This window comes from Rhincodon typus, unplaced genomic scaffold (assembly GCF_021869965.1).
Source record: "Rhincodon typus isolate 14 unplaced genomic scaffold, sRhiTyp1.1 hic_rhity00002481, whole genome shotgun sequence".
Lineage (NCBI taxonomy): Eukaryota > Metazoa > Chordata > Chondrichthyes > Orectolobiformes > Rhincodontidae > Rhincodon > Rhincodon typus.
In genome coordinates, this window is record NW_025968119.1 from 4,525 (window position 1) to 25,000 (window position 20,476).

Genomic DNA, 20,476 nt, shown 5'->3' on the forward strand with positions numbered 1-20,476 from the left:
ACAGTATTTCAGAACAGGCCTCATCAGTAGTTGTCTTTTCCCTAGGATGGGGGATTTCAAGACTAGGGGGCACATTGTAAGGAGAGAGGAGAGAGATTTAAAAAAAAAACGGGCAAATTTTTTTTACACAGTGTTTGGAATGACCTTCCTGAGTAAGTGGTGGATATGGGTACAATCACAACATTTAAAAGACATTTGGATAAGTATATGAATAGGAAAGGTTCGGAGGGCTGTGGGCCAGGAACAGGCAGTTGGGACTAGTTTAGTTTGGTCTGAACTGTCTATTTCTGTGCTGTATGACTCGAAGATCAGTGATTTTCAATCTTCATCAAGAATCTAATTTCAATTTCCATCCTGGAGATTGTGAAAATACTGCATTTGGGGTTTATAGGGATTTAAAGGGCTGTATCAGGATAAATAGCTTTGCAAACACATAAAACTATCTAACACAACAATGCTTTATACTGGATTGTGTATCTCTTTCCTATGTTTGTGCAACTAAATGTTTCTGAAACTAAAGTTTAATATTTACACTTTAACATAATTCAAGCTTGGAGCAAAAACATTGGTGCCCAAAATGTATTTTTAAAATATCAAAATGATGAATTTAGACAAGCTCCTGGATTAGTATTTTCATTTAATTTTTTAAATACAATTTTTTTCAGAAGAAAAACTCTGAAAGGTTCAGTGCACCAAATGGATGCAGCGCAAAGACAGGAGTAGAAACCAACCTCTTTCCAAGCTTGAGGAATAGGAATACAGGAAGTATAGCTGAATCAAATAATGGAATCCCATTGGGTAAAACAGGCTTGCAGTTATTGGCCTCCATATCTGTGTATGTAAAAAAAAAAAAAAAATTGGTTGTTCATTACCCTCAGACACACCATCTGTACTGTGAGAATCAAACAACTTTTGATCACTACTTGCATCAGAAACAATTTTATTTCTAGCATACTGTACCAGCAATCAAAACCTGTCATGCTGCCTCTGTCACGTTTTGAAAAATGCACAAAGAAATAAAAGTATTCTTTCGCAATGTATACTATATTCACAATATTGTTAAACTAACAAGGCAGCAAGAAATTCAAACTGACATCAACAAATCTTTGACACATACAATCATTGCTACAGAACTCTCCTTGTGACAATGATTTGCCACAAAAAGTGATTTTCTTTGTTTACATTGCAAGGTTTAATTCTCCCTGCTGGAAATATCATTTCGTCTCTTCCAATAGATGTGCCTTGCATTTATACAGCACTTATCACAATCCTAGAATGTCATGTCACTGTCAATTCTTCATTTTTGAAGTGTAGTCATTTGCAATGTAAGAAATGTGGCAACCAATTTGCAGATTTCCAACCAATTTGAGCATGATAGTGGATAATGTAATAATGCACTATGAAATTAATCATCAATGTTGCACTGCAACGTTGCTTTTCTGCACACGTGTTTCTTGTTCCACCTGGTGAGAATGTTGCTCATAAACACAGCCTGAGAATTTGCCTGGGGTGTCCTAGCCAATAATTATTCCTAAATTAACACCACTAAAGCAGTTTCACTGGGGTTTAACAACTGCTGCTTGTGGCTGCTGCAAGATCCCAACTTATCCATGGCATATCCAGCATTACAACAGTGACTACACTTAAAGTACTTCATTGGCTGTCAAGTATTTTGGGAAATAATGTGATGAAAGATGCTAAATAAATGCAAGGATTTTTTTTAAGCAGAGAAAATGGAGATGAAAAACTGAATAGCTGTGTGCATACAAACTACTTAATCTGTAGAGATTTTGCTTTCAATTTCAAGATGTAATAAGTGAATGTAAATTCCACCTGCTAATGTGGGATTTGAACCAGTGTCCCTGAAACATTAACACAGGCCTTTGGTATACTAGTTCAGTTATTTAATATGGCTCACTATTTCCCAAAGTGTTGAAAGAGAGCAAGATATATAAAAGCAAACTATCATCCTATTGATTAATATACAAATTCCAACAACTGGTATATTTACATATATAAATATATTCATAGAAATGTAAATATGCTTACACATTAATACTTTGAAAAATAACTATTTCTACAACACTGAGTTGCTACAGACACCATTTTAACTAATTCACAAAGATTTTACAGTACTTTGAGTGATCTGGAAAATGTGACGTGCTCTTCCTTCTTCTGTACTCAAACTTCACTTTATAAACTGAAAATCATCAGTCTGCCCTGGGTTTTAATGTCATCATAAATGGCAATTTATCAATGAAAAGCGTAGTAAAATGTCCCAAGGTACTTCACATGACTGTTGTTTGACAAAAATCTGATACAGCAGCAGGTGACCAAAAGCTTGGTCAAAGTAGCTGATCTTCAGGAGTGACTGAAGATTAATTCGGATTTATATGCTGTAATGTACATAGGGAGCAAGGGAGAAGTGTTACAATTTGGGGATCTTCAGTATCCTGCAGCAGATGGGTTGGATCTGATCTTGACCCCAAGTCTAAGTAAGGCATTCTCAAACTGGGATACACAGAGACCTTCTAGGGGTCTGCAGAATGATGGAGGTGGGAACAGGTTGTGGTTCGTATGTGCAGTTTGAGCTGGCTGCTTTGCTTCAGAGGGCTTGCATTCCAGGAGGGGCACAGATTGGTGGCTTCAGCAAGATCACTAAGGTGACTTGCAGTCACCAAGCACCCAGGTAAACCCAGCCTTATTCAACAAGAGGGTTTTATTTTTAAATGGCAAAAGTACTCTTCTCTACAGGCCATCCAATGGGGTTGAGGATGACTTGCTTCAACTCAGTTTGACGAGCTTTGAGATGACCGATAACTCCAATTCTTGATCAGCACTGATTCTGTTTTCTCTCCACAGACGCTGCCAGACCTGCTGAGTTTTTCCCAGTAATTTCGTTTTTGGCGTTTCAGGTCCAGTGACCGTTCTTCAGAATTGCCAAAAGCAGTGCAGGTGGACTTCGAAGGGTTGGGTAGATACGTCATTTATCCTCCAAACATCTTAACTTGTCAAATATCACATGAAGCCAGACTCTTCAGCGACAAGCAGGCAAATCCTTCCACTGATGGCTACAGTTAAAAACATTATGAAATCTCTACGTACACATAACATAGTTTACTGATTTATCTGAGATTACTAATCCAGTTGACCACCCCTCACCCCCAAGAGGTCTGAGAATCTCTAGCTCAAGGCAGAGAATAGCCTAAACTAGAGTGACACTATCTGATGGAGTTGTCGCCCTACCTGAAAGTTGTTGAAGAAAGGTTCGGCCCACAGCACCAGGGTCCTGGCGCTGACCATATTCAGCCTCTCCAGGACAGGAAGGATCACGCTGCCCGTGAACCAGTACCTGGTAACCAGGGGGATGCTGCGGTACCATTCGCCCAGGCCGCTGTCCGCCATCCTAACCCGGAGCGAGGGAAGGAAACCAACCCGATGAAACCTTACTCTCTCTCTCCGGACACAGAACGACAAACCCACGATCCTCACTCCGCTCTGATCAACCTGTCAGCCCAAGGGCTGCTGGGAAAACCGGCACTCGTTTCCAGTGACGTGGCTGCACCACGCGCCTCCACCTCACTGCTTCCGGGTCACGGAGTAATCAGCTGATGTGCATTGTTACACTGACTCCACATCAGCAGGATATTCAGCCTGTTTGGCCCTACCCTTGTACCTCAAACCCCTTATTTTTGTAAAGTTTAGCAGGTTTTGTGTACATAAAGATAGATTTAAATCTCTATACACACAGAAGAGAAGAGCAGGAATAGGTCATTGGACCCCTCGAGCCTGCTTCGCCTTTCAATATAACCATGGCTGATGACTGAGCTCAATACCATAATCCCGCCCATAACCCATATCTCTCGATCCTTTTAGCTATAAGTGCCACCTCCTTCTTGAAAACATAATGTTTAGGCCTCAACTACTTTCTGTGGCAGTGAATTCCACAGGCTTACCGCTGTCTGGGTGAAGTAATTTCTCTTCAGTCCCAAAAGGTTGATCCCTTATCCTTGGCGTTCTGGACTCCCCCACCATAGGGCACATTCTTCCTCCGTCTAATCCTGTTAGAGCTTTATAGGTTGCTATGAGATCCCCTCATTTTTCTGAACACCGGTCCTAACCAACTCAGTTCTCATATGACAGTCCTGCCACCTCAGAAATCAATTTGGTAAACCTTCACTGCACGCCCTCTGCTGCAAGAATATCCTTTCTCAAATAAGAAGACCAGAACTGCATACAAATTCCAGGTGTAGCCTCACCAATAGCCCATATAATTTCAGCAAGACATTCTTATTCCTGCACTTGAATCCTTTTGCCATAAAGGCCAATGTACAGTTTGCCTTATTGCCTACAACACCTACACGCTTTTGTTGACTAGTGCACTAGGACATCCAAGTCTGGTTGAATATTCACCTCTGAATTTACAGTCATTCATAGTTTTGCTACTAAAGTGGATAACCTCAAATTTATGCACATTTTGCTGCATCTACCATGTATTTGCCCATTCACTCAGCCTCTCCAAATCACACTGCAACATCCCGCTCACAGCTCACTCTTCCACTCAGCTTTGTGTCATCAGCAAATTTTGAAATATATATTATTCCCGCAACTAAATTATTAATATATATTCTGAATAGCTGGGGTCCTAGTATGGATCTCTTTAGTACCCCACTAGTCATTGCTGGCTGTTTACAGGGTTTTTGTGAAATCCTTGGGCAACTTTAAACTTAATTTGAATGACCACATGGGAGAAGCAACCTGTGAACTGTAATGTATCAGAAACATTTTTGGTTTTTATAGCACCTTCACAGCCTCAGGATGTCTCAAAGCACTTAACAGTCATTGAGGTATTTTGAAAGTGTAGTTACTGTTATGGGATAGGAAACACAAAATCATCACATCACTGCTTTGCTGGGCAAAACATGTTCATATACTTGACATCAAACTCCTAAGCGCGTCCTCTTCTCAGAAATTAGACATCAGGACACACCCCAGGAAAGCAGGGGAAATGCTTTAGGGATGTCGTCAAAGCATCCTTGAAGGGATCAAATATCCCAAATAACACTAGGAAGTCCCTGGCCTGTCACTAACTATAATGGAGATGGTTCATTTAGGAATGCACCAAATAGATTTAGACGTTTTGTTGGAGTCATGCAAAGATAAAATCGAGGCATCAGCAAAGACACACAAGGTCTACAAACTTATCAGCCATCTCCGAAACGAACATACTGGGGGGAAAGCAAGTCATAAAAACAGAAAAGTGCTGGCACCTTGCTAAATTATAAGACATCCTTCCCCCATACCAAAAGATATTATGCAAGTCCAGAATTGGCCAGTTCAGTTACACAAAGAACCATGGCAAAAACCTGTAGTCCTGAGTAGACATGATCTTTGAATTAAGATGCAGCCAGAAAATGACTAGGTACGCTGCTTTTCCGTAATAGTTGAGAGATAAATATGGATAGAGAACAATAATCAAAATCAATTTTATCATTATCTCATTACTATTTGTGAAATTGAATGTATTTTCTGCATTGTAACAGAGGCTACACTTCAAAAAGTATGTCATTGGCTGAACAAGTGTTGGCACGCACTCTAAATATATTTTTTCTCTCCATCAACTTCTGTTATCAAATGAACCCCCAAAACTACAGTTCCCAGAAAGAAAGAAAGATGGCACGGTAGCTCAGTGGTTAGCACTGTTGCCTCACTGCTGGGACCAGGGACCCAAGTTTGATCCCAGTAACACGCAACCGACTGTGTGGAGTTTGCACATTCTCCCTGTGTCTGCATGGGTTTCTGCTGGGTGCTGTGGTTTCCTCCCACAGTCCAAAGATGTGCAAGTTCGGTGGTTTGGCCACGCTAAATTACCCAGAGTGTTCGGTGATGTGTAGGTTAGGTGCATTAGCCACGGGAAATGCAGGGTTACAGGGACAGTGTAGGGCGATGGGTCTGGGCGGGATGCGTTGGTGTGAACTTGTTGGGCCGAATGGCCTGTTTTCACACTGTGGGAAATCTTTTTTTTAAATATATATAAATTGCTGGGGAAAACTCAGCAGGTCTAGCAACATCTGTGGGGAAAAAGCAGTTAACGTTTCTTCAGAACTACAATTCCCAGCATGCGTCGCAGCCAGCGAACGCGATGGTGTCACTTCCTCCACGACCGGATGTTACGGGGAGAGTGTGTCCGTTATTTGGTTGAGGGGTCTGGTTGAAGTTCCTCGAATTTGTAAACTGGGTTTTGATTTAATTTGTCTGTTTTCTAGAAAACCTTTCAGGTTTATTTTTACAGCGGCGTTGGAGGCGTTTGTGTATTTTACGGCTGATGTGGTGAGGTGACAGTGGGAGAAAGTTTGAATTTGCCGCCGAACCTGTTGCCAGCCTCATGCAGATCAGCGACATTGGAGCCCGGCAGCAGGGAAAGATCTGGCATCGAAAGCCCAACCCCTCAGCAGCCGACGGGTAACACTGCCACCCTTGTCTGCCATCTACAGCAAACACACCTATTCGACTGTGGCAGGCATCCTTTCGGTGCTTGAGATTCCCCCGCCCCATTCGACTAGGGAAGGCATCAGCGCGGTGTCTGAGATCGCCCTCCTTTTCGACTGTGGCAGGCATCAGTGTAGTCCTTGCGATCCTCCACTCCCCCACTCAACCTTTTCAGTGGCACAGTGATCCACTCCCACCTCCTCCCCAAGTAGCCCCGGGACCTCGCTGTTAATAGTTCCCCAGACAATGGTCCTATTGCCACCAAACTCCCAGAATGAGTGCATTCACAGTGGCAGCCTTGGCTCCGACACACAGCGTCAATGGTTTTAAACCGTATCAAAGGGTGGAGCTCATAAAGGAGAGCCCTGCTTGATTAACCTTTCCTCCTTGCTCACGTTACCTTCTCTGCATGGTCCCAACGAGGATCAGCTCATATAACACAGATCAAACCAGAAGCATCTGTGGTCTTTCTGTGCCCTGCAATGCATTGTTTCCTCAACCCGTGAAATGATCCAGCGGGCTTTAAATTTATATAATGGTAGCTTTAACAGACTGTGCACAACAGCACTGCTTTTGTTTAAAACGTGGATGCCATCCCTTATTAATTTGTAACGTACGATGCAAATCACATGACTTCATGCCTCCGTCCCATCTTCTATGTCAGTGATGGTTGTGCAATTTTAAGGTATCGTGTAAGTCTCCAGGAATGTTTCTAAAACCTTTCCCTCAGAGGTGATAAACTTCTGAAACATAATGGAGAGCTATTGTTTTTAAATTCCTATTTCAGTCCAATTGGTAATATGCAATGTCCCTCAAAGTAGTTAAACTTTGATATTCAGCTTTTTGCTGGTAAACAGTCTCAAGCCGTGAAAGTCAATTCCTAGAATTGCTTAATAAAAATGAACTTCTTTATTCATGACTCAAGACGATGAGAGATCCATATGTTTAGGTGTTAAAATGTTCTATGTTTAAATCTCTCCAGTGTTTGAGATTTTAACATATTTAGTTAAATATGATTTTGTCAGCAATGGCTTTAACAGGGTCCCAGATTGGAGACTGACCAGAAAAACAAATGGGATCCAGAGTAACCTTGTAAGTGGGATCTAAAATTTGCTTGGTGGCAGGAGACAGTGGGTGATGGTAGAAGGCTATTTGTTTGACAGGAGGCTGATGCCCAGTGGCATATCATAGGGATCAGTGCAGGGTCACTTATTGTTCAGGATATATTAATGATGTAGATAAGAATGTGGGTTTTTTTGGGTGGGGGGGAGCGCAGTGGTGATAAATAAGTTTTTGGATGACACAAAGATTTGACAGTGAGGAAGAAGGTCTTCACTTAACGGGAGGATTTAATCAGTTTGATCAAATGGGCAGATCAGTGGCAGATGAAATTTAACCCTCAATGTGAGGTGTTGCACTTCAGAAGTAACAAGACAAGGGAGTATTCAATGAATGATAGGATGCTAGAAAGCTTAGAGGAATGGAAGGATCATGGGGTGCTTGTCCATAATCGCTGAAGATGGCAGAGTAGGTTAATCAGGTAGTTAAGGCATATAGGACACTTGCCCTTATCAGTCAAGGTATAGTTTATAAGAGTAGAGAGACTATGTTGGAGCTGTACAAAATTTTGGTTAAGCCACAGTTGGAATATTGTGTGCGCATTCCTGGTACCCACACTCTAGGAGGGATGTTATTGCATTGGAGAGGCTACAGAGGCAATGCACCAGGATATTGCTTGGGTTGGAGCACTTTAGCTATGAAGAGATGGTGGATAAGTTCAGGTTGTCTTCTTTGGAATAAAGAAGATTCAGGGAGGACCTGATAGAGGTGAATAAGATTGTGAGGGTCATGGACAGGGTGGATATAAAGCGGCTATTCCCCCTTAGTTGAAGAGTCAATACAAAATGACACGTTTTCAAAGTTGAATGCAAAAGGTTTAGAAGGGATTTGAGGAAAAAATTGTTTCACTCAGAGGGTAGTTGGGTATGGAACGCACTGCCTGGGAGGGTAGTTAAGGCAGGTAACCTCGCAACCTTTAAAAAGAGTTCTTGGATGAGAACTTGAAATGTCCCAACATTCAAGCCTATGGGCCTAGTGAACATTTGGTGTAGTTTTGGCAGTACATGTTCAGTGGGCTGAAAGGCTTGTTCTATAACTCAAGTCATTTAAAGAACAGTACAGGAACAGGCCCTTTAGCCTATCAAACATGTGCCAACACATCACTCATTTCTAAACTAAAATCCTTTCACTTCTACGTAGTCCACATCCCTTAATTCCCTACCTATTCATGTATCTGTCAAGATGCCCCTTAAACATTGCTATTGTATCTGCTTCCACCACCTCCTCTGGCAGCGCATTCCAGGCACTTACCACCCTTTGGGAAAAAAAAACTTGCCTCTCGCATCTCCTTTAAACGATCCCCCTTTTACCTTAAACGTATGTCCTCTAGTCATTAACATTTATACCTTGGGGAAAAGACTCCAACTATCCATTCTATCCGTGCCTCTTATAATTTTGTAAAATCTGCTAGGTCGCCATTCAGCCTCTGACGTTCAAGTGAAAACAAACCAAGTTTGTCCAATCTCTCCTCATAGCTAATACCCTCCAACCAGGCAACATCCTGGTAAATCATTTCTATACCCTGTCCAAATTTTAATATAATTTAACAATTTCTAAAATGTAGTGCTAATTTTCAGCTGCAACACATGCCCTTTCTCTGTGTCTTTTAATGATGCTTCTCAGATATTTATCCAAATCTGTTAAATTATACTGTTTTCTTTGGCTCAGTGTCTACATGTGTTGACACATTCCGTGTTATAATACCCTGAAAGTTCCACTTTCATTTCTCTAATGGTGATCACACGTCTGTGTCTTGTTCTTCCTCCTTTACCATGCAATGGATAGAATATGTATTCCTCCCGACCCATTTCTATTTATGGTAACATCTGTATGACAGTACTCTTAATTTCGAAGAGTTTCATTGCCTGTTTCATTGGGAGTGAGTCAGATGATAGTGTTCAGATTGATTCTGGGATCTTAAAATTAATGATGGGAGCAGACCTGCTTTGCTGAAATTTCACTGAATAAAGGACATACAAAAATGTCTGATCTGTCCCAATAGTTCATATGGTGAGTCCTGAACAATTTAATGCACACAGCTGTAAGCATTTTAAAGAATATTGTGATTTTGATAGTTTTATCAACTTTTCTAATCTATGTCTCTCTCTTTTTGAACAGAGTCATAGTAAATGTTACTCGTAGTGCGGTGGGCTATCACTCAAGGACCATTCGATTTCTTCATGTTGCATTTGATGCTGCAGGGGAAGCTTTTCTTGCTGGTGATCACCAGGGCAACATCTATCTCTTTGACTTAAGCAGGAATAGGTAAGTCACTGATTGCTTTGCTAATATTCACCAATAATAATGTCTCAATTTGTCCATGTCCAGGGCAGGTAGAACTTGAGTCCAGACCTTCTAGCCCAGAGGTAGGGAAACCACTATTGCACCACAAGACCCTTATAATAACATTGCAGATATTTTTAATCAACTGATTCAGATATGTTGTGACTCAGCTCTGGAGCAGGTAGAATTTGAACCTGGGCCATCTAGATCGAGGCAGGGACTCTATCACGAGACCAGAAGAGCCCGATTTTAATGATTTGTTCTTTTACAAAACAGAGCCAAAAATTTTTACAACAGTCGGCAAAAATAACAACACATTTCAAAGTGCGACTCAAACCAATAACCAATAAACTGTGGCGTTTTAATATTGTAGATACTTTTAATCAACCTATTCAGGCAAATTATCACGCACCTCTAGGTCAAGTGAGACTTGAACCTCGGCCTCCTGGTTCATCTGTAGGGCAACTATCATGGCACCACAAGTGCTCAACATTAATGTGAATTGGTCTTGTTTACATCTCTAATCAATGGCATTTATACCTCTATCTGTTTAGGCTCTAGACTCTGGAGTTTCTTCATCAAACCTCTTTCTCTCTCCCTTTTAAGGCACTGCTTAAAATATACATTTTTGATTAACCTTTTGGTCACCTGTTTTATTATTTGCCTGCATGACTCTGTGTCAGATTCAGTTTCTGTGAAGTGCTTTGCAATATTTTACTACATTAAAGATGCTATATAAATGAAAGTTATAACCCCAATAATCTTTAGATCATTTTAGATCCATAGAAATTAAGGCAAGTATGCCATCCAGATAAAAATGGATATGCTTTATTAAAAAAACAAATGTGAAAGTAAATTGGCCAGCAGTGTGATGTGAAGTATTAACTCATTCTGAGACTTTTAAATCTTTTTGCAAGCAGCCTGCTTTCTCTTCTCTGTTCTACTGTGCCCCTTCTTGTAATCTGTGGATATTGAAATTATCTATCATAGCTGCAGTGCTCAGGTACAAACTAAGGACCAAACTTGCTGTTTTCTCAGTGTGCAGATTATCTCACCAGGCAATAACATTTTCCACTGAGCTATGGGGCACTCGTCAATGAGGAATTAGAGCAATACAATTAAATCTATCCATAATGTTCATTAAATAACAGGGGGATAAAAGCAAAGTTGGGTGCATCTCATGTCTTGTGAAGTTCTACGCTATTATACAGGCCGGATAGACGTTCTATCAAGAGCAAGTGTAGTCATCATTGATGTAAATTAGAAACATGGCATTATTGGATCACTGCATGCCGAAATAATCATGTCTTTTTTCCCCCCAAAGGTAATTATAAATGGTGGTTCTAAAGATACTACTTTTGTGTTGAGTTTGGCTGTGAAATTGATTAGCTGGTAGAAGGAGGTTTTGGGTGATGGGTGCGTAGAATGGATAAATGTCTGGTTATAATCGTTTTGGCATGTTGACTATTTGTAGACTGCCTGAATCACTTGCATATAACACTAGATTATAATCAGGAAGGTAATGATGTGCTCTTTATAGAGGGGTATTAACTGTCACCTCACTTTTGTTTCCAAACAATTCCAGTCCAAAGTTCCCTAAGTCATTGGACTGAATTGTTATTCAATGACACAAATATATTAAATTAATAAACTATGTTGAATGACCTTTCATTCACAGTAATATTATTGTTCGTTATTCTTTCCATAGCTTTAAACTGGTGCAGCGTACAGGGCAGGCATGTACAGCATTGGCTTTCAATCTCCGAAGGAAGACAGAATACCTGGTCGCTCTGGCAGATTACTCCCTAAAATGTTTTGATACAGGTATGGTAAAGTTTATAACAATTGTTGTTGGAGAATCACATAATTGCTTTACCTATGGAGAGGTTCTGTTTTGTCAAGGGCTAAAGATCAACCATTCAGATTGAACCATATAAAATAGCAGGGAAGATTAAATAGTAAAGCAACAATTAATAAAACAGTATCAATACATTGAATGGTGCTCAAAATACACCAAGGCAGCGGTTGAATTTGCCCCAAAAGTCACCAAAATACCTGGAATATTGAACCACAGAGACAAAAAGTCTCCCCAGGAGTAGATGGACAGAATCTCTGATAAGCTGTTCCCCCAATCAAAGACTGGTTCTCTGCCATGCTTGTGGGACTGTGAGAATCTATCACAGAATAGAAGCAGTGGGAGAGAAGCAGTCTGTCTTTGGAGGAGCAGGGATTAAAGTAAGAAAGTAAAGAAAGGAACATAAGTGAGCAGCCAGCAAATTCTTCAGCTGCCAAGGAAGAATTTTGCTAGCAGAGAGGAGAAGTTCTTTGCTGCAGGGGAACTGGGGCTTCAGAATGTTCTGCTAAAGGGGATGAAAGCGGGCAAGGGAAGAGGAATAGGGCTGTAATGGTGGGAGTGGGGATTAAAATGAGGGGATGGGCGTGGAATGAGGCTGCAGAGGGGCCCAAGAATGGAGAAAGAGGCTGCCAGGAAAGCAGGGATAGGATAGTGGCTAAGCAGCATCATAGGAGCAGAGAGGCTGACGTTTCGGGCCTAGACCCTTCAAACGTCAGCCTCTCTGCTCCTATGATGCTGCTTGGCCTGCTGTGTTCATCCAGCCCTGCACCTTGTTGTCTCGGATTCTCCAGCATCTGCAGTTCCTACTATCTCTGATAGGATAGTGGCTGCTTGGGTTGGGGAGAGAGGGAGACTGCAAAGTAAAGAGAACAGTTTTAAATCTGTCAACAAAGGAGTCCTCCCCTAATTAAGAGCCAGGAAATCTTGAAAGTACTGAGGTTATGAATGCTTTGCAAATAAATGTTTAATCTCTATTTTAAGCTGCATGATTTTATATTGGGTAGAAAAATGTAATAAATGCTATTGTAATGAACACTGTATCACTTAGTAAATTTAAATCCGAGTTTGAGATCTCAGATTAAGTAAAATGCTAGTTCTTAGTCATGGGATGTGGGTTGTAGCAGCAAGGCCAGAATTTACTGTCCATCCTTAATTGCCCTTGAATTGCATTACTTACTGGGCCATTTCGGCATGCAGATGAGAATCAACCACATTAATGAGAATCTGGAGTTGCATGTAGGCCAGACCAGGTAAGGAAGGAAAATCTCCTTCCCAAAAGGACATCAGTGAACCAAATGGGTTTTTACAACAATTGATTATATTTTCATGGTCAACATCACTGAGACTAATTTTCAGTACCAGAATTGTTAATTAAATGTAAATTACATCAACTGCAGTGCATGATGTTCCCAGACTAAAATATTTCGAGTCTCTGGATTAGTAGTGCAGTTTTTTCGCCAGTATTCCACTGTCTCCTGTGCCTGGATGAATCTTCAGCTTTATGTATTTGTGGTAGAAACACAACAGCTATGACCTCATCAGTCTATGGATGGTGTATCAATTATTTTGGAAAAAAATTCACTTGTTAACTTATGCCTATTGTCATATGCCAATTTAAATTATATGTTTTAAGGAATTAAATTTTCCTTGTGTATTGTAGCTTTAGGTTTAATGGAGTTGATAATTGTTGACAATATTAATTAATTCTTTTAATGTTCCTGAAAATAAAAAAGATAACCCACAAAAAAATTAGTCCTCAGGAAATGAAACTTGTACCTTCATCTGCGAAGCTTCAAACATTTCAAAGTGAATTTTTGTATTTTGTTGCAACTCATTAGAGAGTTGATCCAGAGGTATACAGGTATATTGGTTTTCTGGTTTGTACTGAGTTTGTTAGATGGTAACTGGACAATGATGGGTTTTTACAATTGTCTTCAACAGCCCAACGTTCATGTGTGGAAGGTAGGCAGTGGCATGGCAGAATCAGAATCTATTTCATAACAATATTGAGGGATTTTTTTATTCACTCGTGGGATGTAAGCATCACCGATTGGCATTTATTGTTGTCCCTAGTTGGTGATGGTGAGCTACTTTCTTGAGCTGCTGCATCTATATGCTGTAGGTAGACCCACAATACCTTTAGGGAGGGTATTCCAGCATTTTGACCCAGCCAACAGTGAAGGAATGGCAATATACTTCCAAGTCAGGATGGTGAATGACTTGGAGGGGAACGGCAGTGGTGATCCCAAGTATCTGCTGCGCTTGTGCTTCTAGATGGAAGTAGCCTTGTGTTTGCAAGATGCTGTCTAAGGATGTTTGGTGAATTGCTGCAGTGGAAGTTGTAGATAATACACACCGTCGCTACTGAGAGTCAGTGGTGGAGGGAGTGGATGTTTGTGGATGTGAATGTTTGCCTGAAGCATATCGATGCCAATGTCCAGTGAAGGGCTCAGCTATCATTCTCCTTATGCTTGTGTAGCCCCCTACATTCACTGTTGTGACTTACGTGTAAATTTAATCATTAGGGTCAGGTGGCAGAAGATAAATCAGCACTCATGGAATTTTATCACAGCAAGTCAAGAGCTCTTGAAATATAAAAACAACTGAGATTTACATAACACCCTTAAAACAATAAAACATCTTAATGTGATCATGGGCACTATAAAATAAAGTGTGACACTGAGCTACATGAAATATTAGGCAATGTGACCAAAGGCTTGGACAGGAATGTTTCAAGGAGGAAAATAAGATGGAGAGACGGAGAGATCTGGGGAGGATTTTCCAGAGATGGGGGCCTAAGCAACTAAACACACAGCCACCAGTGGTGGAGCAGTTATAATTGGGAATGCGTTAAAGGAACATAGATATTTCAGAGAGCTGTATTGCTTGAAGAGAATACACAAACAGTCCATGGCAAGATTTGCAAAATATGGTTGAGAATGTTAAAAATAAAATATTGCTTAACTGCAAGCACATGGGTAATAGGGAAACAGTACTTAGCGGAAATTAAAGCACAGACAGCTGGCTTCAAGTTTACAGAGAACAAAATGTGGTGACCAGCCTTGAGTGCATTGAAATAGTCTCGTGATAACAAAGCATTTCACCAGCAGAGGCAAAATTGGGAGATGTTAAAGGAGTAGAAATAGGCTGTTTTAGTGACAGCATTAATATAGCTTCATTTGAGCATCATCTCGGGTTCAAATGTGACATCAAGGTTATGAACAGACTGGCTCAGACCATTGCCAAAAAGGGGGATGGGATCGGTAGCTAGGAAACAGTTTGGGCAGGAGGCCAAAAACAGTGATTTCAGTCTTACCAGTATCACATTAGATCTAATTTCTGCTCATCCAGTACTGGTTGTCAGATAAATAGTTTTATTAATTTTGCAGTTGTGAATGAGTCAAAAGAAGTGATGGTGACGTAGAGCTGAATGTTGTTAGTACACAGGAAGATGATTGGTATGATGCAGGGGAAACAAAATATTTCAATAAAGTTGTTCCATTCATCAGGAAAATGCTGTAATAGATGGCCGCCAACAAAAAAATGAAGTAGATTTCTAAATTTATCATTTAAATAAATTGTGGTACAATTCTAGTCAATTTCACACCACATCTTGTTTGGCTGTTTGTTGCAGGCTTCTCATGCTCAAGCAACTGCAAGAGTATGAATTTCACTTTATTCACTTATGGAATAGATCATTGGTTTTCAGTAAATTACCCCTTTAATTAATTATAATTTGGGTTTATATCACTTTGGGTAACAGTTTGTTTTTGGTTAACTGCTGGTATTGTTATCAAACTTGAAATTAGCAAGTTGACATGAAATGACTTTTGAGGGTCCTTTTGGCAGATGTACAATGATGCAGGACTTTTAACTTATAAATTTTGTGAAAAACAGTTAGTGTTTTGAACTCTTCTGTTTAATGGACAGACAGCAAAGAGCTTGTGAGTTGGATGAGGGGTCATGAGTCTGCGGTTTCATCCATTTCTGTTCATGGATCTGGAAGATATGCTATCACTACATCATCTGATACAGCACAACTCTGGGACTTGGACACATTCCAACGAAAGAGGAAATTGAATGTGCACTTGACAGTCGGCATTCAGAAGGTTAGTAAATAATTTAAAATCAAAACTAATGCAAGTTTGAGCTAACAACTTCCATAGCATTTATACTTGTGTCTGCCATGCTAACTGTTGATGCATGAAACCCAGAGGATGTTTTCTCATTCCTGATTACTCCACATTCCTGCCCACCTTCTCTATCTCTGGCCCCCCCATAACCTTTCACCCCCTTGGTTATCAAGAATCTATTTACCTTTGCCTTAAAAATATTCAAAGACTCTGTTTCCACTGCGTTTTGAAGATCAGAGGTCCAAATGCCCGTGATCCTCTGTGGGGAAAAAAAGTCTCTTGATCTCTGTCTTATATAGATGGCTATTATTTTTAAATAGTGATCTCTAGTTCTAGATTTTCCCGCAAGAGAAAACATAATTTCCACATCCACCCTGACAAGACATCTCTAGACCTCGTATGTTTCAAGCCAGGTCATCTCTTACTCTTCTAAATTCTAGCAGATACAACCCTAGCCTATCCACCCTTTTCTGCTAAGACCACCCATTCCAGATTGTGGTCTAACAAACCTCTAAACTGGATGCAACACAGTTACATCCTTCCTGAAATAAGGAGATGAGTACTGTACACAGTATTCCAAATTGGATCTCACTACTCTCCTGTAAAAGTAAAGCATTATCTCTTTACATTTGTGTTCATTTCCCCTTGCAATAAACAATAACGTTGGATTGGCTTTCTGTAATTATTTGCTGTACCTGCATACTGAAGTTTTTCCAACCAGGACAGTCAGATCCTTTTGCATCTTAGAGGTCTGTATCTCACCATTTAGATCATATTCTTCTTTTTACTCTTGCTGCCAAAATTCACACTTTGCCACATTATGTTCCATTTGTTACATCTTTGCCCATTCACTTAACAAATCTATATTCCTTTGTGGCCTTTTTATATCCCTAGTCAGACTTCTCCTTGGAAATCACTGTACACATTTGTTATAGTTGTGGTTGAAAAGTTGTATAAGAAACAAAATGGAGGTGTTGCAATAATTTCTGACCTATATTTGTTCCTCAGTAAATGGAACTACATAAAAGGTGCATTGACCCAGAAATTTGCATAAAAGCTCCTTCTGGAAAATATGACAACTGCTTTCCAAATGTAAATAATGTTTTTAAACAAAGTAATATTTGGTTGGGAGATAAAACAGTTTTTAAAAATATGGCTTTTTTTGGAGACAAGCCTTAACATTTGGGGAAATTGCACAACATCTAATTTTACCCACACATTGTGTTGAGAGGATGCAACATAGAGTTCTTGGCAATGGCAACCAACATAAACTCTCAAGTGTTCTTTCAACAAGAAAACCCCAGATATCTTTTCCAGTGATTAACATGAGTCAGCCATCATTGCAAAGTTTATTCCTGAAACAAACGTCAACATATTCCCGTTGCACTCATGCAATTGTTTATCTGAAATCCTTTGAAACAGCCTTTTTTTTTAAGGTGACGTTAGTCTGAGTTAATCTACATGTGTAAAAGAAAAGCAAATAATAACATTGAAGCTCTGGTTTCTTTTTTCATACTTCTCTATTATTTCCCTTTTTTGCTGCCCTTTTTTTTTACTTGTGATAACCATTACTTTCCCACTTTGCACTTTTAATTATAGACCAGTAAGTCCTATTGTATTCAACTGCTCATCATATGAGCTCACAATGTCGCAAATTATTGCCTCACAGAATGCTGTGACCCAATTAGTGATGTTAAGGAATAATGAATGCTCAGTGCTTTTCCTTGTAACTTTGTATTCATTATTTACTTGATAATTAGTTAATTTTTTGTAGCTGGAAGTTTATTTTTTATATCCTCCTGAGTGGATTATAAAACATCATCTGATCTCATCTCATCTAGGATATGTTAATTGAGCTCTCATCCTCTATCTCTATGATTACAATTTGACTCAACTAACCTTCTTATTTCTGAATTAAAGGTGTGGATCTTGACTCTTTTCCAGTGAAAGCCAGTTCAGTTGTAATGCTCTGTCTTTCTAACTTGTATACGCAAATCTCTGAGTCCTACCTATTGCTTTCATTAGAATTATTTCCAGATTTTATCATCTAGTGTTTTAAAATAATCCCATCACTCAATTAATCTAGTTAAAATTGATTTACATTGTCCTGATACTTGGATAATAATCTCACCCAAATTGTTTTCTGCGACTTCCTAATATTCTGTTCTTTACTTACGTTTCTGTTCTAAATCTTATGTATTCATCTGCATTAAATTTCACCAATCATTCTTTAATCCATCCACTCACTTCAGATGAGCCTTACCTCTAGTTTAAGGCCATTAGCAGATTGAAATTGCTTTGTTAAAAGGATGTTGATCTCTATCATTTTGGGAATAGTGTGGAGCCTAGAACAGTTCCTGACAAAACTTTAGAAATCCAGGTAGTGCCTTTTCTTACAGCAGGGAAAGACTTAACCTGCCTCTTTACATTAAAAAGTCACTTTATTCCGTATTTTTACCAATTTAAAGTAGTTGTGACTTGATCTGGTATATGCTCATGGCAAACTTAGGTAATCTGGTTTCAATTAAATAATCCTTTAAGACTGTACATAAGGTATATTTATATATTGTAAGATAATAATTCATGTTATTAGATTGCTCAGTAGTGGTGACCGAGAATTGTGAAGCTTTGTCTTATTTTGTCATACTTTTATAAAGTACCTTAAGTTGAAATACATGCAAAACATATTTCTTAAAATTGGAAATTAGCTCTTACACAAAAATAAGAAAGCACAACAATATATTTACCTGGCATTAAAGTCTGGAGTACTGTGAACGGTTCTGGGCAGCATGATGTAAGATGGATATATTGATCTTTGTGTGGCATGCAGTATAGAATGAGAATTTAATTGTAAATTTGAAGCTATTAAGAGTAACTGATAGTTTCTCTCTATCTTATGTATTTCAACTGGCTGAAGAGGCTAGAACTAGAGAACATCATTTGATCACATAAAATTTCAAGCCTGGCCTTTCAGCAATAAAATTGGAAACATCTCCACACGTAGCATGCTGCAACGAGAGTGTACAAAATAGAAGCAAGAGTAGAGCATGTGGCTGATTGAGCTTCTCTACTATTCACTACAGTCATTCCTACACTTGGACTTGCATTCCACTTTGTGACACTTAATTCCCTGAGAGACTAAAAATCCATCTATCCCTGCCTTAAATATATTCAACAATGGACTATCCATAAGTTGATACTTTCTTCCGTAAATTGCATTTGATACTGGGTTAGTTGTTAACTTTAAATCTAAGATTGACTAACAGAAAATCATATTAAGGATATTGTGCAGAATGGTTTTATGGAATTAGGTTGCAGATTAACAATAATCTCATTGAATGACAGAACAGGCTCAGAGAGTTGAATATTCTACTCCTGTTCTATATTTAACTCCTTGAGCCTGATCTGCCATTGAAGTAGTCTGTTCTCCACTTTCAGAAGTGCATGCTAACTGTTCTTTCTTTTGAATTGCAGGTTTATTTCCTTCCACTGAGTAATACAATCATCAGTTGCTTTAAGGATGGTTCTGTCTTTGCCTGGGAAAGTGACACTCTCCGTTGCAAGTACCAATTACCTGTACCTGAAGATGAATCCCGGATCAATTATAAAGCTTTTGCTGTTACTAGGTAGGATATGTACTGGATTATGATGTGACCAATTTTAAGAAGATAAATGCAGTTCAATAACCTTGTTTTTGGGGTTTGCTTTTGTTCATGGAATTACGTAGCCCAGAATGTGATTGTTTGGCTCATCATGCCTTTGCCTAGAATGCACGAGCATGGATGTGCTGCAGAGGCTGTATGAGGCTCTGATCAAACTGCATTTGGAATATTATGAGCAGTTTTGGGCCTCGTATCTAAGGAAGGATGTGGCAGCCTTGGAGTGAGTCTAGAGGAGGTTCACCAGAATGATACTGGAATGAAGGGCTTGTCAAATGAGGAGCTGTTGAGGGCTCTCAGTCTGTATTCATTGGAGTTTAGAAAGATGAGGATCTCATTGAAACTTAGAGAATACTGAGAGACCTGGATAGAATGGAATTGGAGAAGATGTTTCCACTAGTAGGAGAGTATAGGATCCAAGGGCACAACCTCAGAGTGAAGGGATGACGCTTTAGAACTGAGATGAGGAGGAATTTCTTCAGCCAGAGGGTGATTAATCTATGGAACTCACTGCTCCTGTGGAGGCCAAGTCATTGAGTATCTTTAATACAGAGATAGATAGGTTCTTGATTAGTAGGGGATCAAGGGTTACGAGGAGAAGGCAGGAGAACGTATTGAGAAATGTATAAGCCATGATCGAATGCTAGAGCAGACTTGATGGGCTGAATGGTCTAATTCTGTTCCTATTTGTTATGGTCTTACGCTATTCGAATGACAATTTCCTTACAATTTACTGTAGCCCTGCAAAATCTCCCATTTCCAGTAACGAGCAGCTAGTAAATCATTTTCTATCGTATATTCAGAAAGTTTTTTTTTTTGAAATAATAACAGTTCCCTGCATACAAAATATTCTCATTTCCCCTCAAAATTAATTGGCAAAACAATCTTTGTGTTTTCTGGTCACCAAACCTCCTGCCAGGAGGAACAGTTTCTCCTTA

At 39.6% G+C, this 20,476-nt stretch overlaps 2 protein-coding genes across 2 annotated transcripts; one reads left to right on the plus strand and one right to left on the minus strand.

Moving 5' to 3' along the window:
- Positions 1-684: 684 nt before the first annotated feature.
- On the minus strand, positions 685-3,605 carry LOC125481522 (derlin-1-like). The gene is made up of 2 exons (XM_048593201.1): positions 3,247-3,605; positions 685-831 (listed from the first exon to the last, which is right to left on the minus strand). The coding sequence occupies exons 1-2, from the start codon at positions 3,403-3,405 to the stop codon at positions 685-687; spliced, it is 306 nt and encodes a 101-aa protein (XP_048449158.1). The 5' UTR covers positions 3,406-3,605.
- A 2,518-nt stretch (positions 3,606-6,123) lies between these two features.
- On the plus strand, positions 6,124-19,505 carry LOC125481523 (TBC1 domain family member 31-like; the record flags this gene model as incomplete). The annotated part of the gene is made up of 5 exons (XM_048593203.1): positions 6,124-6,462; positions 9,727-9,873; positions 11,600-11,715; positions 15,677-15,855; positions 19,354-19,505. Coding segments are annotated over exons 1-5 (671 nt in total), but the record flags the coding sequence as incomplete, so codon positions are not given.
- Positions 19,506-20,476: the final 971 nt, after the last annotated feature.